This window comes from Trichoderma aggressivum, assembly GCF_033847375.1.
Source record: "Trichoderma aggressivum f. europaeum strain CBS 100526 chromosome Unknown scaffold_004, whole genome shotgun sequence".
NCBI classification, from domain to species: domain Eukaryota; kingdom Fungi; phylum Ascomycota; class Sordariomycetes; order Hypocreales; family Hypocreaceae; genus Trichoderma; species Trichoderma aggressivum.
Window position 1 is genome coordinate 972,228 of NW_026946370.1, and position 24,958 is coordinate 997,185.

A 24,958-nucleotide genomic window follows, 5' to 3' on the forward strand; every position below is an offset into this window, starting at 1 on the left:
TAAATGAGAATAAAGAAGCGCGCAAAAGAGGGAAAAAGATCTCTCTTTTGGCTGTAAAGGAGTAACAACTCTGTGCTTCTCCTGCTTATCGTCAAGAAAGCCTGTTTGAAATACCTATCCGAAACTCCACGCGCTATAATAGAAACCCAACATCAATCATCAAATACCATATCCCTTTTCTCTAATCGCATTGCCTATAAAGGCATCATTTAAGCTTCTTTATGACACTGTCCATCCAATCGGCAATGTTATTAGCAGCGCCGTCGTAATCGAAACTCAACCCCATAGATCCATTCTTAGGGGATGAACTGGGCATAATGTCATCTGTGCTCAAGAGATTGCCAAAGTCAATCAGCTCATCATTGTGGCCCCCCAGCCCAGGCAGGCTGCTGAGGTCCATCTCGTTTTCTCCCGATCCCAAAGCGTTACCCTCTGAAAGAAGCTGCACAATGCTTCGACTAATGGGAGAATCGAAAATGTCAAAGCTTCCCTGATGAACCCGCGGGCTGCGTCTCCTAGCGCTGCTGCTGGGAATTCTCAGTAAGGATCTCGGTGTCTTGGTGGGAGTCTGCTCGACTGCATGCTGATTCGGCGAACGCATCGACTTGGCCGACCGCAAAGACCGGGATACACTCCTAGTGATGGGTCTGTGACTTGGGGTAGGCCGTGTAGGGGTCTTGAATGGCTCAGCCGTTGTAGGCGCTGCATCGGGTGGCGGGGTGGATGGTCGTCCTTTGAAGGGGCTGTTGAATAGAGCATCCAAGTCGTCTAATTTGCTCATACACTCGTGCGATCCCGGCACGGCAGTATTCTCTTGGTCGCCTTTGAGATGTTCTCCTGGTCGGCACTCTGCAGTCTGAACGACATTAACGTCAACGTCGCAAAGCACCTTTGGTACTCCGTCTTTTCTAGGAGAGGGGAATAGCAATCTCCTCGTGCTGCCGGCTATTTCGTCAAAGTCGTCGATATCGATGGGGCTCTGAGCCGTCCCACTGCCCTGGGAATGGGTTGATCCTGGCTGTGATGCCACGTCCCGTCCATCGTTCCCGGTAAAAATTTCAAGTTGCTGACTCCCGTTACTCTCTGGCACCGGTAACGAGTTCAAGTCCACGGGGGCCGCTTCGCTCATCTTTGGTGACGAGGGCGCTACTGGCTCAAACGCATCTGTGGGGAGATAGGCTTCCGAAGTGAGATTGAGAGGGCCGTCATCCTTTGGACGATTCTTCTTCGCCCGAGATGTGCTTCGGCCGGTGCCTCTCTTCCGTCGCTCCTGGCCTAGTCGAGAGGCATCTTTATCCCACCTGTCAGGGGGCCGGTGAGTTTTGCACTTGGTAAGCCAAATGCCACAAGGGTTGCAAAGCAGAGCCTCTTGCCACTTGGTCCTCTCGTCGGTGATGGCCAGACTCTTTTTGACGACACGATGAAGTGTTGGTTTCCCCTCATCATCGCGCCGTAAAACCTCCACAGCCGTTATTTTCCCCGGCTTTTCAGAATACTCGCATCGCTCCGGAACGCCGTCGCGCTCTTGAATCCAAATCTTCCTCCATGTAGGGGTCTCGATGGCACCGCAATTACTGCAAAATGGAGGCATTTCTCCATTGTTTATGGCCTCTTCAAGACGCTGCTTGATGGCATGCTTTTTCACAATGTTCTTGTTTGACCGGTGCGCGGGGGGTGAGGATGGCGCTGGAAGGAAGTCGCTTGGAGGGCATGGCTCCTCAGCAGCCGCTGGGTTTACCAACGGGGCAGGGTCTACCGGGGACTCGGACGTGGTTTCGGCGCGAGGCTCGGGCGTTGGCAAGGCCAACATCCCCATGGAACTCGGCCGACGGACGTCAACACCTCCTACCGAAGATGGACGGTCCGAAGCGTTAGTCGGGGGCTGTGATAATGAAGAGGGGCCAGCAGGATCACTGGATGGCAGTATAAGCGGGCCTGCGGATTGAGATCGACTTAGTTGGCGAGGATATTTGGGTTTGGAGGTTTGTGGTCTTGATTGGGGCGGCTGCGAAGATCGTGATGGCGGTCGAACGAATGGAGGGGCGACTTCTTTCGAGGAAAATGTAGAGGCGAGTTGTACAATGGGGTCGTTGAAGATGTCATCCGTCGCGGGGGTAGCTTGTGAGGGTTCGGGAGGAGACGTAGAAGCCGACCCTGGCTCGCGAGGATGCGCAGAAGTCAGGGTCGGGGCATCGACGGCGGTGGTGGGAGATGTAGTTGTAGGAATATGCGCAAACGTGTGCGCTTGAGTAGGCACGGGAAGAGGAATGGGAGTGGGGGCCTGAATCGGAGCGGGAGTAGAGGTCAGGGCCGGGCTCATAGGCCTTTCAATGGCATCTGTCGTGGGTGGTGGAGTTGGGCCCAGCATTGGAGATGTCGGTTGCGGTCTCTTCCTTTTCGTAGGTTGACCATTCGTCTGTGGCCGGCTTGAACCCCCCTTCGGCGGAGGTGGTAAGGAGCCCTCGGCGGGGCCAGGCGTATTCGACGTCGGATAGGGAGTATTGTATGTGAGAAGATGTACTAGATCCTGGCCGCTGGGGCCGTCCTGGAGCTGGAAAACCTGAACCGGCACGCTCTGCTTAGGAGCCTTGTGCACGCGCTGTGGCGGTGGTAGCTCTTCTAAAACAGCCTGATCCCCTTCTCCGAAGAGCTCACTCATATCATTTCCCGGAATGCCGTGCTCATGGTCGCCAGGACCCATTGCCGGCATCGGGGGCAGCACCGGGCTTGAAGGAGGCGGGCTGGACCGCATATAGGGCGTCGCCTGCTGAACTGGTGGCGAGGATCCAATATCGGCGGGGCTGTCGTCGGGGTAGTTTGGGGTTGGGGCCATGGACTCTGGCGATCTATCGTCATCCATGCCGGGAGATGCAAAGCGGCTAGCCTCGCTCGTGGCAAAGCTTGACACGGGCGGCTGGCTCAGCGCGGATTCGCGTCGCTTGAGGGAGCTGGGCTCTCGTCCTGGTACCGCCCTGAGACGACCGTTAGGAACGGGTGTGGGAGCTCGAGGGATCTCCTGCAGATGGCTACCTGTCACGCTGTCGCTATTGATGGCAATGGGTCGAAAGTTTCGCAGGGAGCTGGAGTTGCTCGCAGCCACCCTGAGGGATTCGGGCTCGGTAGCGAAGGGATTCGCGTCCGACTTGTCCACCTTGGTCACCTTTGCCCTCTTCTTGACAGGCTCATCCTCCTTGGCGGGCGCGGCCTCTTCTCCTTCAGTTCCGTCCTCATAGCCGGATGTGTTGCCTTCAGCGGGTTTCTTTCGCGGCCTGCCTCGAGGCCTACCCGTGGGTGGTTTCCTCCGGGACGGCCTATTTGACGCTCTGCTAGATGGTCGTGAGGAGGGCGCCGGAACGCCAGGCATGGACTGAGACTGAGGTTCGATGGGGATCGGGGCCAACCTCGGCAGCTCTTGTGTAGGCGTTTGGCTGTAGCTCGGGCCAAAGGAGCCCTGCCTAACCAACGGTGGCGGGGGTCCTTGAGGCAGAGCAGGAGCCATGCTGGGCGAGTGGTGGACTGGCATAGGACTGCCATGGTTCTGGCTCGCCTGCTGGGCCATCTGAGGGTTCGACTGGACCAGAGAGTTCCATTCTGAGGCAGCACCGGGTGTCAAGACCTGCTCCATAGGCCTCACTGGCTGATGGTCCACGGACGAGGCGTATGTGATGGAACGCTGGATTCTGGCTGTCTCAGACAGCTTCAATCTGACCTCGAGCGTCTCCCTGTTGCCACCACCAAACACACCCAATACGTTTCTCGTTACACGGCCCGTCACCATCTTGGGCTGATGGTTCCCAAAGTCGGGCCGCATCGACTGGAAGACCCATGACAGCAGGCCTTGGCCGACCAGAGGGATCTCGGGTTCGGAATAGTCAATTGCGTAGATGGTGTAGTCGCACTCGTGGTTCGTAAGCTCCGGGCTGCACTCGGCGATTACGTGTACGCAAGCCCTCAGGTCGACGATGCCAATGGAGTTGGCGTCATCAATCGGGACCGTCTGGACCTGCAAGGGCTGGGAGCCTCTGGCGAGGCAATTGACCTTGGCCTCTTTGTCGAACGTGTAGTGCACCTTTACTGTAGTGTCTGAATTAGTCGCTGCAGCAAACTAAAGCACAGCCAAGGTACAACTGAAGCTGAGGGAGATTTTCGTACAGTTCATGAACTTGGTCTGCACGCCATAGTCGTCAGCGTCGCCGGCGACAGACGTGTTGTTCCAGCCACTGGCGTGAGCGGGCATTGGTGAAGCCATGGCGATTGTGCCTCGCCCTCGCGGCCGTCGTCCGATCGTGGTCCCCCTTCGCCCTGCTGGGTTTTGCCGATGCAGGAGTTGAGAAGTTGCCTGCCGAGATGGATACTGTATTGAGAAAAAAAGGGAAGTGGAGAGTGTGCTGGGTTTGTTGGACTTTGGTGGTCAAATTGGGGAGGCGGGTTTCATGCTCGTGACGCGCCAAAATGCCCCAGGTCGCGTCTGCGTGGTGGATCTGAGATATGGAGAGAGAGCGCGCAGGGGAATTTTTAAGACAAAAAAAAAGGCCAATGGGGCAGCACAAAAAAAAAAAAAGAAAAGAAAAGAAAGAAATGAGGTCCGATCCACGTTGCTACAGAGACAAGAAGGATGCCGTTGCACAGGAAATTCTTTGTTCTGTCGTGAGTGGGCTGATGAGTGCAAGGCCCTTTGTGATGGTTGATGATGGCCTCTGTTTCGTCACGCTCCAAAAAAAAAGCGTGTAGCCTGCGCCTGACGTGCCACCCAATAACCACAAGCTCTGCAACTCAACTAGCCGCGCCACGGCAGCTCTGCTTCGGTGTACTACAACTAGCAGCAGGTGAGCTTTTAGTGAGAAAGTGCCTGCAGAAACAAGCCCGGCACTCATTCAATCAATGGGCGTTAATAGGCTGCAGGGGGGGTCACTTCCAGCCTGCCGCGCTTCTTCGGGGCCACACCCCACCTACCCAATGGAGCAGTTGATCTTATCGCTGGTTGGCGCCGGCTGAACTCCGGGGGCAGCGGGCCGGCTCCGATTCCAAGCTTTCGTGTGTTGCTTGGAAGCTTCTGGGAAATGCCCAGCGAATTCGTCTCACACAAACGACGGTCTGGCGGCAGGGCAAAGAGGCTCCGGTTGAGCGGGCAATTCGACGGAGCAAACAAGAGGAGCAATGGCCAGACTTTTTTTTCTTTCTCTCTCTCCCTTGGTTGCGGCAGGCGGGGCTTGCTGGCCCTTTTATAGTTGCCCTCAGCTGGGTTGACGCCATCTTGAGAGCTCGTCTGCCATCACATCAGCACCCCCTCCAAACTCATCCGTCTCGTGACTTGGCTTCTCCCTGCATTTTCCTAGGCTGCACAAGTCTCTGCCCCTCCATGGCCAGAACTCACCCTGCTTTTTTAGGCCCGATAAATGAAGCCGTTTGCTATCGGCCCTTGCACCTTATTTCCATGACGCCCGATGGTTTGCAGCTCCACCGCCGTTGCGCAAAAAAAGCATACGGGCGCACTTCACGCCATCTCCGCAAGATAAGACCATGAACGACTCCATCATCATTCGTCACTCTGTGATTTGATCTTCATCTCATTAAATGCATTTGCATATCGTCTTTTTTAGATTTTACTATTGTACATGTACATGCGTCCTCTATTTTCTTTCTTCCTTCTGTACTTTCCCCCTTTTTATAGTCGACTTGAAGCTGCAGAATCACCGGCCACCCACTTGGCTTTGCCTTGCTCGTCAACAGTTGTTTTTCTGCTGATAATCTCGTCTACAACCTCCGCCACGCCCTGTCGGTTCTTTCTCGACGCCTTGACCTGCTTCGCGAGTTCTGCCGGTGTAAGAGAGTTGCCAGACACAATGGCCTGAATCTCCTTCTCGGTGGGCACGCCGAGGGCGGCGAAAGGGTATTCAGAGTAGGTGCGGTCCGTAAACAGCTTAAATCCGGCGTCCTTGCTGAAGTCGAAGAAGGGCTTGGCGGTGTTCTCGCTGGCGGGGATGGCCTCGAGAGACTCGGGTCGCCACTTGGCAGCCTCCTTGCGCACCAGCAGCGCCGTCACACCCTCCGTGAAGTCGTGGTGTTGCATGAACTTGCTGGCAATCTGGTGTTCCTTCTCAAACGTCTCCGAGATGCTCCACCTACCGCCAACCCGCATCTGCCTAAGGGCAACATGCACGGCGGTGGGCGACCGCTTCCCAAGCGTGGCCAGCTGCTTCTGCGCCCACTCTTCAGTCTCACCCCGCTCTTCCTTCAAGGCAGCAATGATGTCATTCACGTTGTTCTTGCTGAAGCACCGGTCGATGGCCCGTCGAGTTTCACCGCTCAGAGCAAAGGCCTGGTCGTAGGGCAGGCCGGTGCAGAACTCCTCCAACGTATCGTTGATGAGCTCGAGCCTCCGGGGGAGGGGGTCCTCATCGCGGAAGCGCAATTCTGCCAGACGTGCCTCGAGATCCGGCAAGCTTGACGAGTGTAGGTAGTGAGTGGCAATGCCGCTGTAGAAGACGTTGGGTCCGGTGAGCCGGTCGCTAGTCAGCGCGAGGTAGGTTCCGATGGAGCCATTCATCCGAGGCAGGAAGAAAGATGCACCGACATCGGGGAAGAATCCAATCGTCGTCTCGGGCATGGCAAACATTGTCCTCTCGGTCGCAATTCGGAAGGGTGCGTGGATGCTCAGTCCAACGCCGCCTCCCATGGTGATGCCGTCCATGAAGGCAATGTAGGGCTTCTGGTACGTCGCAATGTAGTGGTCCAGCTGGTATTCGAGAGCAAAGTAGTCGGCTGATTTCTTCCATCCATCGGCACCCTCCTGGTTGTACTGAGCTAGTGCGGCAACATCACCGCCGGCGCAGAGAGCCTTCTCGCCCGCACCCTTCATGACAATAACGTTCGCCATGTCAGACTTTTCCCACTCAATCAGCCGGGGAACGATCTTGCGAATCATGGATCCATTGAGGGAGTTGAGCTTCTTTGGGCGGTTGAGCAGCACGGTTCTGAGCCCGTACTTGCTCTCGAAGACGACATCGTTGGGCTCGTCGCCAGGCAGTTCCTTGACCTTGTAGGCCTCGGCAGACAGCTTTTGTAAACTTCATGTTAGCACTATATTATACATCAAACATCGTCTCCTCCTTGCTAACCGGTCGTGCGCCCAGTGACGAGCTCATCGCTCTGCTGGGATGCGCCATGCTCATGGTGGTGCGATGGCTCCGGCTCGCAGCATTCGCGGCCGTGCCAGCTCGAGCCGCAATTGTTCGGAAGAACATCAGACGTCGACTGTACAGATGCTCTCACAAGATCAATTCCAAGACATCTAAACAAGGAGAGGGGAGGAGGAGGAGGATGACACCGGAGGACCTTGGACTTGGACTTTGAATCTCCGGCTATTTCGAAGAATAGAACGAAGCTCCACCTGAAAATTGGCCCGCCGATTGCCGATAAGGATGGCGGAGAAGACATCCCATCCCAGTACGTACCTTTTTCTGTGTCCATTTGACAGCTGCTGGTCAGGTGATGACAGCTGTTCTCCTTCTGGGTACAAAAGTACAAAAGTGCAGGCCAATTGTTTCCCCACAACAAGCTGCGCCGCGGGCCAATCAGCAGCAGTGCCTGAGACAGGCCTACAACTTTTCGAGCTTCCAGCGTTGCCAGCCTTGCACGCAACCTCAATCCATCAACCCCCAAAACCAAGCAAGCAAAAGATGGCCGACCCCAAGATTCAGTATGTTTGCCCACGCCGCACCGCCCAATTGTGCTTCAGGCTGACCGCTTCTTACAGGGAACTCCTCACCAAGTCTCGCTCCGAACTCACGTACGTTCGCGGATACACGCCCTGCCCCTCCCCACCGCTCCGACTGCATTCCAGTATATATTCATATGTACATGCACATCTAACAGTCGAAACCTAGCGAGTACGAGATTGCGCAGCTCGAAGAGTATGAGTTCTCTTCCGGTCCCCTTTCCATCCTCCAGACGGCCGTGAGGTCGCACACGCAGGTGCTCATCTCCATTCGCTCGAACCGCAAGCTGCTGGCGCGTGTCAAGGCCTTTGACAGGCATTGCAACATGGTGCTCGAGAACGTCAAGGAGATGTGGACGGAGACGCCCAGACTAGCGGACGGGAAGAAGGGCCGGCCGGTCAACAAGGACAGATTCATCAGCAAGATGTATGTTATACGCTCCCCTCCTTTTCCAGATGTCGACGAGGTCTTGAGCTTCGAGAGAGGGCTGCCGAATCTGATCGCGTCGAAATACGGAAATCATGTTGCATAAATGCCGAGTACTAACGTGTTGTAGGTTCTTGAGAGGTGATAGTGTCATCCTGGTTCTTCTATCCTAGGCTTGTACGAGCTGCTTTGGGTTGTTTTGGGGTTTAATTGACATTGAGCTATTGGATGACGGATTTACATCGCGACAAGTCTCAAAGGCGAATTTAGGCGTTGAAAACAATTTATTTGGTTGCTTTAAGCACACATCAAGTCTTTGGACAGTCTTACTAGATCGTGGCCTCCACCATTGCGTCCTCTCTCTCTATGCCACAAGTCGTATTTCAGATAGATTCCCAGCCCTCCTCTGTCGGCTTGACACCGCCCAATCCCAAGAAGAAGCATGCCAATCCCCAAGCCCCGGGATCAGGCACCTCCTCGTATCCACTGCCGCCTACGTATACTGATCGCCCAAGGCTTGCCTGCATGCCCTTGGTGTCATCGGCTGCCTTCCTCGCCGCATCAGCAGCCTCCTTCACGTCGCCAGTCTTACCCAGAACCTCGACAAAGGGATAAAGCGCGTCCACAAGCGTGCGGTCGCCGGGCTGAGCAGGAGTGTATTTGGACAAGGCCTCGCAGCTAAGCTTAAGAGCGGCAGACCACACTGAAGGACCAGCCTCGCCGGATCCAAGGGTCCGAAGAGCGTGGACGAGAGCGTTGAGGAATATGGCGTAAAGAGCACCAGAAGTGCCATCCATGGCGGTTTCTACCACTTGCACAATGGAAGCAACGTCGACAACCACATCTCCTGTCAAGGGCTTCTGCTGAATGTGCTTCAGAATGGCTATAATTTGCAAGTCAGTGTTCAAATATCAAAAGATATTTCAAGTCAAATTTGAAATGGGGAGTTTCTTGTGAGCTTACCTTCGGCTCCCCTCTTTAGACCAATACCACAGTCTCCATCTCCAACAATGGTATCGTACTTGGTAACTTCAGGCTCGGCCGCGATCACGCGCTCCAGCGCATTGGTGAGAACCGAAGTAGCATGTTTAGCATCCATTTGCAGTCCGCTCGGTTGAGTCTCTTTGTTTGTCCCGGCAGTGTCTGTCCTCGTGGCAGCATTCTTTGCCTCCCATGACGTCTTTTGCACTGGAGCGGACCAGCCGGTGACCTCGCTTGGTGCATCCAGCAACTCAATCATGCCCGGCCCGCCAATGTCGGTATTGACGACGTTTAGAAGGGTAATGCTGAAGCCCTGGCCATTCAAGCTCGTCATGAATGTGCCGCTAATGACGCGGACCGGTCGAATATTGTGCGTGTCACTGAGCTGGTTCACCACTTCGGTAGTGATACCTCCCAGCTCCAGAACACTGACACCTCCAAGGTTGTTGATGAGCAGAACAACCTCGTTTGAGTTGACATTGACGAAAGCTCTGTCCTTGTCACTTTGGTCGAGCAGTTGGGTAAGCATCCTCTCCACCAACTGAGGCAGCTCCAGCTTCTCCCTACTTGATCCGGGCTCATTGTGAATGCCCATCCCGACCTCGACTTGCTCAGGCGCCAAGGCTTCACTGGCATCGATGACTCGTCCCGGAACGTGAACATGCTCCAAGCTGGCGCCAACACTGACGATGTTGGCCGCAGTCAGCCGAGCCACCTTTGCCACCTCTTCCAACGACCGTCCCTGCGCGGCGAGAGCGCCGGCAATCTTGAGCACGAGCACAGTACCGGCGATGCCTCGCCTCCCAACCTTGCCCGTCTTCTTCCTCCCAACGCCCACGTCGTCACCCACGACAACCATCTCGACGGCCTGGCCAGCCGCTATGGCCTTTTCCACGGCCATTCCAAAGTTGAGAATGTCGCCCGTGTAATTCATCACGACGACCAGCACGCCTCTCTCGGTATCTACCCTTGACATGATGCCATTCCTGACCTGCTCAGCCGAGGGACTGGCAAAGATTGTGCCCGCCACGGCAGCTGAAAGCATGCCCGGGCCGACCATGGCCGCGAACGAGGGCTCATGGCCAGACCCTCCGCCCGAGATGATTGAGACTTGCTGAGGAGCATCGGATGGCCGGCGATAGATGATTTTGTTATCTGAGTCGAGTGCAACGTTGGGATTGGTCAAGGTCAGGCTGTGAAGCGCGGTGTTGACAAGATGAGTCGGGTCATTGATGAAGTGCTTTGTAGACATTATGGGCAAAGGTACAAGGGACTGCAGCTATAATTCAAAGACAAATGATGTTGATCACTCCAAGTTGTAACAGATCATGAATGAAGAAGAAAAAAATTATGGTGAAGGGAAAGGGATGGTCTATGCAATATATTGAATCCAAGAGAAAACAGGTACAGAATGCTACCTATATAAGAGTGGCCTGATTATCAGTGACGTAGAGTGATGACACTGGCGGGCTGATAAAGAAAAAAAAAAGGGCGGGGAAGCTCAGATATTTGGCATTTCGGCGGGGTTGAAAGTCCCGATGAGCTCAACGATGCGAGCTACAAGTCTCTACCCGTTATCACGGTGTGAATGCAGCCGTGAGCGTCGGTAGCAGTACGAAGCACCGTGTCTCAATGTAATGCACGGTCATCAGCGGGGAATTGGGTCGAGAATTTCGATGGAGAAAGCAGAAAATCCATTGGCATGGATTGGCATTGACGGCTGCGGGCCGTCCCAACAGGGCTTGTGCGCTTAAAAAGAACAAAGATCCAAGCTTTGTCACAGTTGCAGCTGCGATTGGAATCTGTCTGTAGAAATGCATTGGGTCCTTGTCTCGACAGCCAATCACCCAGGCTATAACATCTCGTGGCCAAAAGACAAGGAATTGGCCGTCCAGTATCTCACTCACATCCTGCATCATATGTCATACCCCGGGGCTTATTAGGTAGTACTGTGCATCACATTTGGGAAGGCGGACCAAGAGAATATAGAGGAGAATGAAGGTATTATCAGATACTTGAAAAGGACAGTGATAGCAAAGCACCAGATACTTGGAGATTCCTTATTCATACTTGGTAAATTCGCACGTCACTCAATGCTGTAATCGCCAAAATGCCGGATAGTCATCTGGGAGTGATGCACACATGTAACCACTCCCAGACAACGGCCTATCAGGGGCTCTGAGTCATAATGTCGTGTGCAATTCTGATATCAGGCTTCCGCCCATCTAGGTAGTACCTCCAAACTGCTACAAATGAATACAAGGTAATGGTGACGACGGTAAGTGATGATACCCGCATTCCAAAGTGTCGTGAGATGTACCTGTTCGCACGACAAAAAAAAAGGGGATCAAGAAATATATATATCCAAGGCCACTCCTAAACGCCAGCCACAAAGAGCATCCAGCCTACGCTCTAAATTCTCGGACTTGTATAAACAAAAAAAGAGCATGCGTTGTCTAACGCATGTGTATATAGAGAAACAAATCCAAAATCCCATTCCCTTCTTGGGGCGTATTTGCGTATTCTAAATCTTCATCACAACAGGAGCACCGCGCTGCCGCCCAGGACGCTAAGAAGCAGCAGGAGAGTGAGAATTGCTGCTCCAACCTTTCCGCCGGTGGTGGGCTTCGTAATTTTGTCAATGTCGCCCGCGGGATCAATGTTACCCATACCAGCGCCGGGATCACCCTTCGAAGTACCGCCCTTCTTGGCCGTGGCTGGCGCAGGGGCCTTGAGAACTCGAGTATACATGATGGCATCCAGAGCGTTCATTTGTGATCCAACACCATTTTTGCCATCGTATGTGCCCTTGGGAACCCACGCGAAACCGCATCCCGTGCCGTCGATTCCCTTGAATGCGGCCGAGGCCGGCCCTGTGCAAATGGACGCTGCGGCCGAAGCAGAGTTGGTGATTAGGGGCATGAGCTTCTGAATGGTATGCGGAGCGAGCTGCATAGTGGAGGCCATGTAGCGGACCAAGTATCCCTTAAAGGTGCTCTGATCGACAGAGCAGAAGCCTCGAGGCTCGCAAAACTGCTCGTAAATGATGCCGTTCTGGGTAAACTTGGCGACTGTCTCGGTGATGATGCCGTCCAAAGTGGCCTTCCAGGTGGCGTTGTTGGTCAAGTTGTACATGGCGGCGGCGCCGTGCATGTAGATACCCGCGTTATAGGACCACTGGTTCTGGTCCATCTGACCGCATGTGTTGTTGCTGTCGATACTCAGACCGTCATAAATCTGGTACTGGGGACCAATAAGGCCAATTTTCTTCTCCCACTCCCAGACCTTGTTGGCCCAGTCAGCGTACGTCTGGTTGCCAGTGTATCGGGCCAATCGAGCGGCAACGTTGAAGAAACAACCGTTAGCGACGGAGTTTTTGTAATCGTAACCCTTGTTCCACGAGAAAATCTGCCAACGGAGACCACCACCACAGTGAGGATCCCATCGACCGACATACTGGTTGAAGACGGCCTGCGCCATGGCCAGCCACTGCGGTTGATCGGACGGCGGGTTGGGGAAGACGTCTTCGGCAGCGGTCATGGCGGCCATGGCCCAAAAGCCCTGATCGTCGTTTCCTTCAGTAAGCGACTGGTTCTGGGGCAGAAAGGCACCATCAGTTCCGGCCTGCCAAAGCATAGCTTGCATAGTGGCAGTGTTGTAGGACGAATCTTTTGTCATGAGCCAATAATCAATCATGGTTCCGAACATCGCACCGGCCTCCCACCCTATTGTTCAAAGTTAGCATCCATGCGTGAACAGTAGCTGACCGTCAGTAAAGAAAAGAAGGGTTTCCTGACAATAGTATGGGTCCGGCAAGTTTCCGGGGTTATCGCCAGTGTTGTTTCCCGTGTAGTATTTCATTAATCCATACGCAACGGTACCCGCGGCGTTTAGGACCGAAGCTGGAGAAGATTGGTGAGCCACGTCTGTCTCGTTGCGTTTACAGAACCTTGATTGATTATCTTACTGTCGTCCGTCACGGTCAAAGCAACGGCATCGGCTCCCTGACCCAGCAGGCACAGGGCCGCTGTCGCAGCCGCCCAAGGAGACTTCATGGTCTCTAGCAGTCTAAAGGTCGAAATATTCTAGTTGTATCGAAGAGGTATCTATATGGTGTTTTGATGAAACGGAAATAGTCGTCCAGATCCAGTCTGTCCAACGAGGAAGCAAGGCGGCGCAATTCGAGAGTTCGCAAGAGGATGTCGAGATGCGATTCGTTTCCGCCAGGGGTATCGCAAAGCGGAATGCTCGGTACGTCGAAGGGGGTCAAAGAACGAGAGCAAGAGAGATGCGACTGTGGAAACGAGCGGCTGTTGCTGAGGACAATGCTACATGCAATGGCAAAAGATGGGATGAGAGAACAGGAAAAGAAGTGAGTGGTCAAGGAGATCTCCGCCGCGCGTCAAACGAGAGTAGTCGCTCCACTGCTTACATACGGGCCTCTTGAGGCTCGATGAGTAGAGATTGAAAATGAAGAGAGAAGAGAGTGTGCGGCGAGAGAGCATGCAAATCGGTACGCGAAAAAATAGTGGTAGGGGGGAAAATGACAATACGGACGGGCACCAGAGTTACGGCGCGTCATTTTCATTTTAGCAAGGCAGGCCATGGAAAGGGTGTAAGTGTATCAGCAGTATACGGGTGCATGGGGAGACATGGTTGGCCGCATGTGCAATTTCACGGAACCTGCTAGTTGCCAGTATGCCGCGCCCCCCGGCACTCCAGGTTTCGACCCCCATGAGACTGAGCTGCTTGGGACAAACGGCCTGAAACGCCTCACGGAGGTGGTGCGTATCCATCTTAGTGTGGAGGATGGATGATCTCTGAGCTTGACCATTGGCACGGAAACCCTTTGTCTGTATGCACAGTACTTCGTATATGCCACAGCCCCTCTGGCCGTACGAAGCATCATAATGAGAGGGCGAGGGGAAAAAAGAAGACCGGATACATGAAGGCCTCGTGCATGAACTCGGTCGCAGCGGCGGTGCTGCGTAATTGCTACGGAGCCGAAATTCCGGCAGTGGACGTGGCCGGCAATGCGCACATCTTTCAAGGGGTGATTCGCAAGAGCAATACCACCAAGGTAGCAATACTCCGTATCAAGTACTCGGTGATGAGCAATCGCCAAGCCAAATCAAATAGTGTCGTGCTTCGCCTCGAACGTCGTTGCAGCTCGTGTGCCAGTAGTATCATGATTCCTCTTGCCAACATGTTCGCCTGGCCATTTGCGCGAGTGAATGTCTGGCTACGGAAACATCGAGCTGAGGTACTTGGAGCATCGAAAAGACAAACAACACGGCCGTTTCCAAAGGGCACATGGCGTGTGTACAAGCGCACCGGTGCCGTCGACGGTGCCAAAGTTTTGCTGGTTTCAAGCCAAGAGGGCAGCCCCTGGGCCCGCTGGTTTTCGCAGCGGATTGGCGTCCGTGTCTCTCTCAAACCACTGGGCGACCGACATAGATGAGGTGGATACAGCCCGGGGTGAGGCTGTGCATCAGCGGCTAGTGCCAGTTTCGGGAACATTCAACGTCTCTGAATCAAGAGCTTGAGCCCTAGCTCTAAGGGTCTGGCGTTGCAAATTGCTACGGCGATGCGCTAACGGGCGAGGCCTCAAGTCAATGCCAGAATACGAAGCGCCGTCCCTAAATTTGGCTGCAGAGCTGAGGTGGCGATCAGAGACACATCGACAGTCGAGGTGGGTGTGCTTCGGACTTGGTGAGCATGTGTCTGTGTCTGTGTCTGCGTCTGTGTCTGTGCATCTGCATGTGCATCTCAGACTTCGTGTTTCTTTCGGGATCAGGCTGGCGCCAAATTCAGGCTGGTGGCTGTGGAACGGTGTCAGGCTGTGTGTGGTTCAGGCGGGATGAGGCTATGCAGATCATGGCTGGCGATCATCTGAATGTTATTTTTCGAAGCAGATGAAGATGAGCAAAAGACGGGAGTTGAGATAGACACCAAGGGACGTCCTGTACGGGTACGAGCATCAAGTACCGCTCTTTCCCTGTCAAGGGGTTGCAGGAGCGACGCGACCCGTACCTTACCTATACGGAGTAGAGCGAGGGGGAAAGACACTTCTATTGGCTGCTTGATGTGGACTTGCCTATTTGATCGGCTTGGCTTTTGCGCATTTGTAGAAGGCACGATCTGCCATTGTTTCATGGCAGGAGGGTGGCATTTGCAAAGCCTCATTCGAGATACGCCGTATTACTACCTAGGTATTATACGAGTAAATCTTTGTTTATGGGAATTCATTATGCCGGCATTTCCTTTGAAAATTGCATCTCGTAACTTTCACAACAATACAAGCATACCCAGTTGATACGACCTACCTACCTGGGTAGTGTATAGCACTGTAATAATAGAGAATATACGTGTAAGTGGTTTCGGCCACCAGATGGAACAAGAACGCTCGTTGAAAGGCAACCCTGTTTCGCCAAAAACCCAAAATACTGCTCCATGCTCCTTACTCCATACATGCATGGGCAGTGCAATACCCCGTCTGTGCGCTACTTCGAGCCTGGGCACAAGGGTTGCCAAATGGGTTCATGTGCATATTGACATCGGACGAACTCGCACCATGAAAGACTCTGAATGCCCGAAGGGAAATCGATACACGACATCCAAAAATATTTTACGTCACTTTAGTTTATCAACAAGGGATTCTAATCCATGGTGTAAACTCCCTCTTGTCATCAGCCCTACAAACAGCTGCTCCATACGTGTGACAACTTAAAGGTTCAACTTTTCACTTTCATCAAGATTCGGCCAACAGGCAAGGTTCCTCTTCATCATTTGTATCTACGACGAGAATTTTATACATCCCCCTTATTCGGAATACATATCCTCCTTTCTCCACTCCCATGACGTATCGACACAGCAGACGCTTGATATCATCATAATGCTGTTATTACAACGAGTCAAACAGTATAATGTTATGGAGGCTGTTCAGGCTATGAGAAAATGTCTTATTGGATGTCCAATGTAAGATAATTTCTCCGTCTTGTTTTAATTCATTTGCTGTGTCAATGATCGCGAGAATCGATGCCCCTTTGTCTTGAAACGTAATTCTACTTCGTTCACATACTGGCACCCAATTGCGTTGTAGTTCTTCTCTATCTTTGCGCTCTGGTATTCGAATTTGTAAACAGGCAAGAAATAATCAAGACGTCTCATATTAGCAACTTTCCACGAACAACATCACAAGGCCGCATCCCGCTCCCATCAACGTATCAACAAAAATTCATCGTCATTCAAAGATAAAAAAAAAAAAAGATCATTATAAACAGCGAATCAGACAAAACAAAAAAAAGAAGAAGATTGCAGCCATCTAAGTTTTCGGATCTACATCACACTCCCAGTTAGCATAGCTTCTTCACTTAGTACTACAATCTCATCCCGAAAACTCACCTATACAAATGGCATTGGCCTTCTCATGCTTCTGGTGACACCACACATACACCCGCTTAAACGGATCCGACGACTTGGGCTGCTTCCGCTGACTGCACAACCACCCAACCATGCCCTTGCTCGTAGCGTTCGTGCAAAACGTGATGCAGCAGTCCGTCACCGACGGGAGCCAGACGTAGCTGTGGGCTTCGAAGCCGAGATCCGTGCCGCCCTCGTCGTCGATGATGGTGGTGGCTTTACCGAGGAACGTGTCGTTGGAAAAGGCCTGGAAGGCGAATGTGTTGCCGGAGGTTGTTTGGTTGTTGAGGAAAGACGGGGTTGGTGATGAGGATGAGGATGTAGTTGAGCTTGTTTTTGTGGACGTAGTTGAGCTTGTTGAAGTCGACGATGGTGTGCTGTTGAAAAGGTCAGCTGATTCATCATCTTATTCCCGTCTTTGTCCTTCTCTCTTTTCTTTTTACCTAGATGTTGTCGAAGCAGCATCTGGAGGAGCATCCCCCTTAGAGTTCTTCGCCGCCAGTCCTCCTCCAACTCCACCCCCTATCGCCGCAGCGAGCACAATCACAGCAACAATCACAAGAATCCACAGCGTCCTCCGTGGCAGTCCGCAGATCCTCTTTCCTCCTTTCCTCCCCTTATGTGCCCCCTCAACATCTCCCGACATCCCGTCTGGCGTCACCGAAGATTGCTCTTCTCCTCCCATGACGGCAATCTTGTTCGTGTCTACCTCTTTTGGAATCACCATCTGCGGCGCATCGCCGTCGAGCCACTTGCGCTTGTACTCGGCTTCGAGGCGGGACATTGCCTGGGGGCTCGAATCTGGAACAACCTCAGGCAATCCCTCGTCGTGAGCCGGATACATGCCAAGGGTTGGTCCGTAACCTGAGCTGATGGTGGACGATGGGCTGGTAGCCCGGTTGATATGAGGATGGAGCAGGTGGTTCTCGTCTTCCGCCAGCGGTTGCTTCTGTGGCTCTTGTTTATGTACGACCTGGTCTTGCTCCTGAGCCGGGTCTTCATCATGTTGGCGCCCATTCGGGTCATCTTTTGTCGGCTCCATAGTAATAGTTGCGCGTCGAGATGGGAAAGGAAAAACCAACAAAACTAAACAGAACAGCCAAGAAGCGAAACAACGAACGGACAGGCTAAATCGTTTCCCCTTTGAACTCAAGGAAATCCACAAGACTAGTCTGGGGCCTCGCCCGTAGTTTATAGTACAAGGCAAATCAAATCACGAGAGCCTCATTGCTGGCCTCGGCTAGAGTCCGCAAGGCTCGAACCGATCCATCCACGACTAGCTCTGCACATCATTTCCCCCAAGTTGCAAGGCTCGAGATGAAAGATTGAACCCAATAGGCCCGAGTGTGCTTCAGCTAGCCATCACCACCAACGACCGTGTTCCGTGTCCCCCCTTGCACATGTAGTCTGTTAGATGGCATGGATCCTGTCAAAGACTCACATCCTCCCGACTTTGCCCAAAGAAGGGCGTTGCAGCTTTGTGCGCTCTCCCCTTTCGCAGACGTTTCCCTCCTCGGCCGTGGTTGAGAACGTAAGACGGAGGAAATATCGCCCGCGCGAGACGAGAGACGGGACGACACGCAGGATGCAGATCATCTATGCTATTTGTTGTCTCTGGCTGACTCATTTTGTTTCTTTAATTGAACGCGCTTGTCTGTAGTCGCATGCTCCTTTGCCGACTACGAGCACGTTCAGATGCATCTTCTCGTGCCCCTTGCCCTGGCCAAGAGTGGCTTTTTTAAGTCTAAATTTAACATCTCAGCCCATCATCATTGTATTACAACACCACTCGATTATTTTACAACTCAACTACAGCTATCAAAGCAAATTTCACAGCTAAAACAAAGCACAAATCTCAACATTTCAGTACAAAAATCACATGAAAAGGAAAAAAGGAGGGAAAGGGAAAGTAAGAAACCTTCTCCGCCGCCTGGATCCGCTAATCTCAGAGACTCAAAGGATTTCCCACCTAGCCCAGAACTGAGATTATCGCGGGATGCTGACCCTGTTTTCTTTCGACACTTTGTTGTTCTTCAGCCGCAATGTAACCTCAATATAAAACCGTGAATTTAACCTCCAATGGCTCCATTTATTAAGGCTCGCGTGACAGTGGGCCCCCAGCTTGAATCTGCGCTACCCGCGCTATTACACACAAAAGTTCAGGGCTTGGAAGCTTGGCTTCGAGATGCCGCTTCGAGCAGGGCCAACCGTCAAGTAATGAATCTCGTATATACGTCTGTACGTCGTTGGAATGCTAAATTAATATAGGTTCTAGGCTGGCAGACGAGCATGGCTGGTGTATTGCAGGAGCATGACATGGCATGGCATGGGATTCTCAACATCTCCACGCAACAGCAGCTTGGGTCAACAGGCACGTCGTTGCTACACCTTCACAACACTTGAAGCGAATGAACCCAAAGGGATGCGCAACCGAAATGTTCAAGGCCATTCGCTTTCACCGCCCTCTCCGATCCTACAACTAGAAACCCCCCGTCGCCAAACCCAGCCCTTGACTCTTTTTTGCTCTAGCCAAAGCCTAGTGATTCATCATATAAATTTCAAAAAAAAAGGAAAAAAAGACGAGGTTGATAAGATGGGTAACATGAAGCATCAAGTCATCGGCTCCTTGACATTGGAGCTCGTATTGCCAGTCCGTATCCCAAAATTTTCTAAAGCCTTGTGTCGCTGCAAAAGTTTGCTAAAATCCCCAATTCTTTCATCATCGGCTCTTGCGGTCCCTAAGCATTCAATTCCGTTAGTTGCAATCCACACAGAAAACACCGCTCGCGCTTGGAATAATGGATGCTACTTACGTGCTAAGTCTCCGGGAGAGCTGGTGCAGCTTCTTGTCATTGTCCGCCTCTTCTGCCGCCTTTTGCAAGGCAATCGCTCTCTCCTCCTCTTGGTGCTTCACCACTTCGTCATGAGTCGGGGGCAGATGCTCGTTCTGCAAGTCGACCTTTCTGGCATCCTCGAATGAGCTAATCGCATTCTTGATACCTTCGGCGCCGAGCATCAGAGTACCAGCGGGAAGCCTTCCACCGGAGACAGTCTTCAGCTCCGTCACGCGCTCAGACTCTTCACGCAAAACCTGGAAGACACGCGACATGCGGCCAATGGCCAGAATCTTGTTCTTGATCGCCCTGCGCTTGAACTCGATCGAGTTGGGGTCCTCCAGGCTACCAGGAAGAGATGGCGAGCTGGGGCCGGGGGAATGTGACGACGGCGTCTCTTCCTTGAGTTCCTCCTCCGAGCACGTGCTCAGAATGGCAATGAGCATATCCGTGATCTTTTCGCCCACAAATGGTAGCGACCAGGTGAAGACGTCCATGAAGTTGGGCAGCCAGTATGGATGAGGCGTGCAGTTGAACTGTCGAATATTCATAACATTGTTTTCATACTTGAGCACGGCGGCCTTGTTATTGTAGACATCGAGGTAGTTTGGCGCCGAGAAGATGGTCATGACACTGGGGAAGCCGGTCGTCCGCGTCTTGCGGTACATCCTGTAACCGGCATCCTGGGCCTCGTGGGCACGAATGACGGAGAGCAAGTTGTTCTTCTCCAGGAACGCACAGGCCGCGTGATATGAGAAGAAGTACGAACATCCTCGCACGTGGTTATGCAAAAAGAAATCGCTGGACTTTTCCTGTCCAAAGTCCTCAAGCGGGTCGGCCCATAGAATGTCGCACATGAGGCCCTGAGTCGGGGGCTCTCTGAATCGATCAATCTGCATTGTTATACGTCAGCTTCGTGGTCAGGTGCAATTGATCCCAAGCGTCGGAATGTCTTACGCTTCTCAGGTCGTCGAGAGTGTGCAGCTCGGGACTCAAGCCACCGTGGATGCACAGGAACTGCTTGTTCATGACGGCAGCCAGGGGAAGGCAGCAGAATGATTCCATGCAGGCTTCGTAGATGGCCTCCGAGTACTTGTGCTTACACTCGAGCTTGAAGGTGAAGTAGTCAGTCAGATGGCGACACTCGTGGTTGCCTCGCAGAAGCCACAATGTCTTGGGGTAGTGGATCTTGAGGGACCACAGGTAGAGGACACATTCGATGCTAAAGTATCCTCGGTCAACGTAGTCGCCGAGGAAGAGGTATCGCGTCTCAGCAGGATCGCCTCCGACCTCAAACAGCTTCATTAAGTCGTAGTACTGGCCGTGGACATCACCGCAGACGGTGATGGGGGCGTCCATCTCGAGAAGGTTGGGCTCGGCACGCAGCAGCTCGGTACCCTTTCTAATGATCCACAGCGCCTGCTCCTCGGTGAGTCGGCCCTCGCGATAAAAGTGCTGCTTGAGGAAGTTGATGTCGGGCTTTTCATGGGTGTCGTCTTCGAAAAACTGCTCATCCGTGGGCTTGAACATGGCCGGCGCCTGGACATCTGTAGACGGGCGGTGCCACGAGCGTTAGCGATGCCATGTTTGAGACATTGTGCGTGATGCGGTGCTGAATCCCGACAGCAGCCTCCCCTTATCAACAACAATGGCGGGGTAGCTGGTTGAGAGAGAGGCGGCGACGATACAGCATGGGGCTGCAGGACAGACGTACCTTTGCACACTCGCTCGAGCGTGCTCACCTGAGTGCCATCCTCCATCATATGGATGGTGAAGTCGATCTCGGGCAGCGGCTTCTTCTCCTGAATTGCGCGAATGGCATTGTCGACCTGGGCGGTCCGTCGAGGCGCCTGATCGGCGTGGTCGCCTTCGGTGTCCATGGCGGGCGACTGGAGTGTTGAAGAGCTGAATGAAGACCGAGAGGCTCGAGAAAGTACAGGAGATGCTGTACTTGGGGATATTTAAGAAAAGAAGAGGCTTCTGAGGCTCTGCTCGGCGAGGGTTCCAAGAGGTCGCAAAGGCCCTGGAGCGGCGGGAGCGTGGCGGGTAGCGGTGAGGGGGACAAGCAACAGGCCTGCAGCTGCTGGTTGAAAAGCTAAAGCTGGGGGCGAGACAAGGCTCGTGGCAGAAGGGCAGACGACAGAATGTTGGCGAGGTCACGGAGTCCCGTATGGCTGTGCCCAAGACCAAAACCGTGCGCTGGCGAGGCAAAGGCGAGATAGGCTGACAGGAGAAGAAGTTGGGGAGCTGGCCATGGGGCAAAAGGCTCTGGAGGCTGCCTGTAGGTGTTCTGGCAGCGCTAAAACTGCCTGCTGTGTCCTTGCAGTCCCTCTCCTTACCTTAGTAGACCGCGACCAAGAGGCAAGTAGCCTTGGGTACCTTGGGTTGGCTTGGGCAAAGCGGGACAGGAGGTTATGCCCAATCACGATCGGACTTTAAAGCATATTGGCAACGGAGCACCGCCAAAGGAGCTGATGCAGATGTTGCTTCCATTACATTTTGCTACATTTTTAATTTTATGAGGCATCCGTCTATTATATGCACGTGTACTTGAGCCTTTGAATTACTAAGTGCCTTAGTATCCAAGGCACTACCTTACGATACTAATTCCAGCAGCAGCAGCATTGGTTTGGATGTTTTTTTTTTCTGGCGGCGCCACCAGCCGTAAAATAAAGGGGCGGGGAGATGCCTCCGAGAGTCATTGACATCACCCTCGATCCCCCCATACCGCATCCAACTCCGGTATCATTTTGTCAGTCATCTTGTAGCTAGTAACTAGGTACTCTGTAAGAATTGATCAGTCTGGTGAGCTGTTGCAAAAAGCAGCTTCTCCACGACGGCGAGCAGCTCCGAGATGAGACCAAGCTGTCCATTAGCCAGACTGGCTGCCCCTCCTTTGTTACCTTATGCCTCCTCACGGTAAGACCAAGCACGAGTACCAGCGTGTACCTCGCTGGAGACCGACGGTCCCTGTTCCCGCTGGAGCCCCGCCCCAATTCCGCCGCCAGACCCTGAAGACGGTTTGCCGTTTGGGGTAGGATGATGTAAGCTGGGATCCAATCCCAAAAGAGGCCTCTTGAAGATTGCTTGGAGCGTGGGTTGTGCTGTATGTAGAAATATACATGTAGAAGCTGAGATTCTGTACACACGAGGCATCAAGCACTTTCACGGTTCGTTAATGTCATGCGGACAAGCCAACACAATACAAGACACCTTTTGGTAAGAATAATTGAGGTTTCTGCATCCATGTTGGGATTGATAAAATATATTCATACCCTACTCCTTTTGCTTTTTCGAGACGACGCTATTCATCAGCAGCAAATGTATGTGCATATTCTATTGTATGTTTTGTCATTCCGTTCGTGTCCTTTTTTATGTGTGTATTTTATTCGTCTTTGGCCCACTCTATAGCTCTTCATGGCAAGCTGTAACCGCCATCCACAATCATATCCAAGCCCGTGGTATAAGAGCTCGCATCGCTCGCCAGGTAAAGGTATGCGCCCTTGAGCTCGCCGGTCTGACCCTCACGACTGTAGAGATGCACATATTAGCAACTGGACACTTTGCACAACAACGGTGATTCTCCACTAACCCCATGACAATCTTGCCCTTCCAGATATTCTTTGTCTCAGGCGAACAAAAGGTGGAGATTTCAGTAAGAATGTATCCGGGGGATACGGTGTTGACTCGAGCAAATCCGGTCCACTCAACCGCCAAACTCTTGCCTACATGAAAGTAATCGTGTCAGTCTTCGCCATCATCATCATCATCATCAAACCCAGGCCTGACCACTTACAAAAGTGGATCACGGCGGCCTTGGAGCTGTTGTACACAGCCTGCAGCTGCGGAATGTTGACGATGCTGCCGCTCATGGACGCCGTCGCGATGAAGCTTCCGGCGATGAAGTTCTCCAGAGGCTTGCCGTCAATCGTCGTGCCCTGCTCCTTCTGGCGGCGGAAATGGGCGCCGGCGCTCTTGGCACACCACATGACGCCGTCCACGTTGATGGCCATGACGTTGCGGGCCGTTTCGACAGAGCCGTCGATAAAGGCGCCCTCGGTCCACGGGATGCCCGAGTTGGCGACGAAGATGTCGAGGCGGCCGTTGAACTCCTTGACGATCTCGGTGATGGTCTTGTCGACATCATCGGCCGAAGTAACGTTGACCTGGTACGCCTTGCCTGCGCGGGGGGTGGTTTCACAGGGTTAGCAACAATCAACATTCTCCAACAACAAGCCCGAAAACACATCATCCCACTCACTCTTGACGCCGTACGTCTTGGCAATGTTCTCGGCCGAAGTCACAGCCTGCTTGTTGCTGTTGTACCAGATGGCCACATTGGCGCCGGCCTCTGCAAACGCCTCGGCAACCGCGAGGCCGATGCCAGCTCCAGCGCCCGACACGATTGCGGTTCTGCCCTTGAGAGAGAAGAGGGGCAACACTCGGTCGACGTTGGGGACGGCCGAGTTGTCGTGGGGAAAGGTGCCGTTTGTTGTTTGGACCATGTTGGCGGTAGGTTGTGATATGTAACAGGGAAGACGTCGATAATGATGGGCAGGTATAATCAAATAGGGAAATCAAGCAACAAAAGGAAGGGTATCAAGATCACGACTGCTGGCCCAAGTGACACTATCGCGAGATGCTGCTGCGGGGAGACGTGGCCATGCCGCACCTCTTTATACATGTATCTACATGCAACAAAACTGCAACATGTCACCGCTTTCCGCCGTAAATACTCCGTCCGCAAGACGACTCCAAGGCGGGCCCGTCCGGTGCGACATTTACCACCATTTGTCCGTCCGCGTTGACGCGCTCCAATGTCGACTCGTTATTTCTGATATGCTTGACCTCGTCACTCCAGCCCCATGTGGGGTTATCTCCGTTGGAAACGGCCTGGCGTCCGACCCCACGGTCCAATGTTCGAATTCTTACCTGTACCTGTACGATGTCGGAATGTCACCGTTTCAATTGATTGGCAGCTTGGCATCTCGTGTCTATAGCAGCCCACGTGCTCTGCTTCCCTCGTCCGTTGTCTGCGTGTGCCTGAGAGTTATCCGACATCTTCAGGACCCCTCAAATGCCCATCCCTCCCATGTACATTACATACACACAATGGATCAAATGATAAACTTCCATGTTCCCCCCGCCAAGCAACTGAAACTCTTTGGGACATTCCGCCAGCCGCTTGTTGGGCAGCTAAAAGCCCAGCGCCAGCCCAGCCAGCTAAAAAATGCTCCTAGCGGATCCATGGCCTTTTTGCGAAGTCGGACTATGGCTGAGTCTGGGAGTTGCGCCTGAAGATCCCACGTCATAGGCAGTGGGGGTTTCTGGCTGCGTGAGTCTTTTGGTCGTGTGTTTGGATCTCGAATGTTGTGGCTTGGGGAATTGATAAGATTAGTACGCTGTTCAATGAGCGGAGTTGCCTGCCGTGATTGGGTGATTTGTTGTGTGAACGGCAATTGAGAGCCAGAGTCAAAAGCCGATATCACGAGCGGAATCACCCAAAGTGTCTATACCGCAACAACATCTCCATCCACAGCTTTGTGTTTTTATCATCGACATGTTCATTTCTAGACT

The 24,958-nt window shown here is 53.0% G+C and overlaps 9 protein-coding genes across 9 annotated transcripts; 2 read left to right on the forward strand and 7 right to left on the reverse strand.

The window, feature by feature from the left end:
* Positions 1–205: 205 nt before the first annotated feature.
* On the reverse strand, positions 206–4,237 carry Triagg1_1874 (uncharacterized protein; the record flags this gene model as incomplete). The annotated part of the gene is made up of 2 exons (XM_062895992.1): positions 206–4,074; positions 4,153–4,237. 2 exons carry the CDS (start codon positions 4,235–4,237, stop codon positions 206–208), a joined length of 3,954 nt encoding a protein of 1,317 aa, XP_062759413.1.
* Positions 4,238–5,665: 1,428 nt separating this feature from the next.
* On the reverse strand, positions 5,666–7,244 carry Triagg1_1875 (uncharacterized protein; the record flags this gene model as incomplete). Its single annotated transcript, XM_062895993.1, has 2 exons — positions 5,666–7,057; positions 7,119–7,244. The coding sequence occupies 2 exons, from the start codon at positions 7,242–7,244 to the stop codon at positions 5,666–5,668; spliced, it is 1,518 nt and encodes a 505-aa protein (XP_062759414.1).
* A 435-nt stretch (positions 7,245–7,679) lies between these two features.
* On the forward strand, positions 7,680–8,250 carry Triagg1_1876 (uncharacterized protein; the record flags this gene model as incomplete). Its single annotated transcript, XM_062895994.1, has 3 exons — positions 7,680–7,699; positions 7,757–7,789; positions 7,887–8,250. 3 exons carry the CDS (start codon positions 7,680–7,682, stop codon positions 8,248–8,250), a joined length of 417 nt encoding a protein of 138 aa, XP_062759415.1.
* A 277-nt stretch (positions 8,251–8,527) lies between these two features.
* Triagg1_1877 (uncharacterized protein) lies at positions 8,528–10,377 on the reverse strand (the record flags this gene model as incomplete). The annotated part of the gene is made up of 2 exons (XM_062895995.1): positions 8,528–9,027; positions 9,108–10,377. The coding sequence occupies 2 exons, from the start codon at positions 10,375–10,377 to the stop codon at positions 8,528–8,530; spliced, it is 1,770 nt and encodes a 589-aa protein (XP_062759416.1).
* A 1,283-nt stretch (positions 10,378–11,660) lies between these two features.
* Triagg1_1878 (CAZyme family GH76) lies at positions 11,661–13,180 on the reverse strand (the record flags this gene model as incomplete). Its single annotated transcript, XM_062895996.1, has 3 exons — positions 11,661–12,850; positions 12,893–13,027; positions 13,093–13,180. 3 exons carry the CDS (start codon positions 13,178–13,180, stop codon positions 11,661–11,663), a joined length of 1,413 nt encoding a protein of 470 aa, XP_062759417.1.
* Positions 13,181–13,595: 415 nt separating this feature from the next.
* Triagg1_1879 (uncharacterized protein) lies at positions 13,596–14,586 on the forward strand (the record flags this gene model as incomplete). Its single annotated transcript, XM_062895997.1, has 4 exons — positions 13,596–13,638; positions 13,692–13,740; positions 13,816–13,909; positions 14,029–14,586. 4 exons carry the CDS (start codon positions 13,596–13,598, stop codon positions 14,584–14,586), a joined length of 744 nt encoding a protein of 247 aa, XP_062759418.1.
* A 1,863-nt stretch (positions 14,587–16,449) lies between these two features.
* Positions 16,450–17,589, reverse strand: Triagg1_1880 (uncharacterized protein; the record flags this gene model as incomplete). The annotated part of the gene is made up of 3 exons (XM_062895999.1): positions 16,450–16,463; positions 16,530–16,924; positions 16,991–17,589. 3 exons carry the CDS (start codon positions 17,587–17,589, stop codon positions 16,450–16,452), a joined length of 1,008 nt encoding a protein of 335 aa, XP_062759419.1.
* A 1,767-nt stretch (positions 17,590–19,356) lies between these two features.
* Positions 19,357–21,261, reverse strand: Triagg1_1881 (uncharacterized protein; the record flags this gene model as incomplete). Its single annotated transcript, XM_062896000.1, has 3 exons — positions 19,357–20,274; positions 20,339–20,928; positions 21,096–21,261. The coding sequence occupies 3 exons, from the start codon at positions 21,259–21,261 to the stop codon at positions 19,357–19,359; spliced, it is 1,674 nt and encodes a 557-aa protein (XP_062759420.1).
* A 1,535-nt stretch (positions 21,262–22,796) lies between these two features.
* Positions 22,797–23,886, reverse strand: Triagg1_1882 (uncharacterized protein; the record flags this gene model as incomplete). Its single annotated transcript, XM_062896001.1, has 4 exons — positions 22,797–22,911; positions 22,974–23,106; positions 23,178–23,561; positions 23,643–23,886. The coding sequence occupies 4 exons, from the start codon at positions 23,884–23,886 to the stop codon at positions 22,797–22,799; spliced, it is 876 nt and encodes a 291-aa protein (XP_062759421.1).
* Between the last annotated feature and the right edge of the window lie 1,072 nt (positions 23,887–24,958).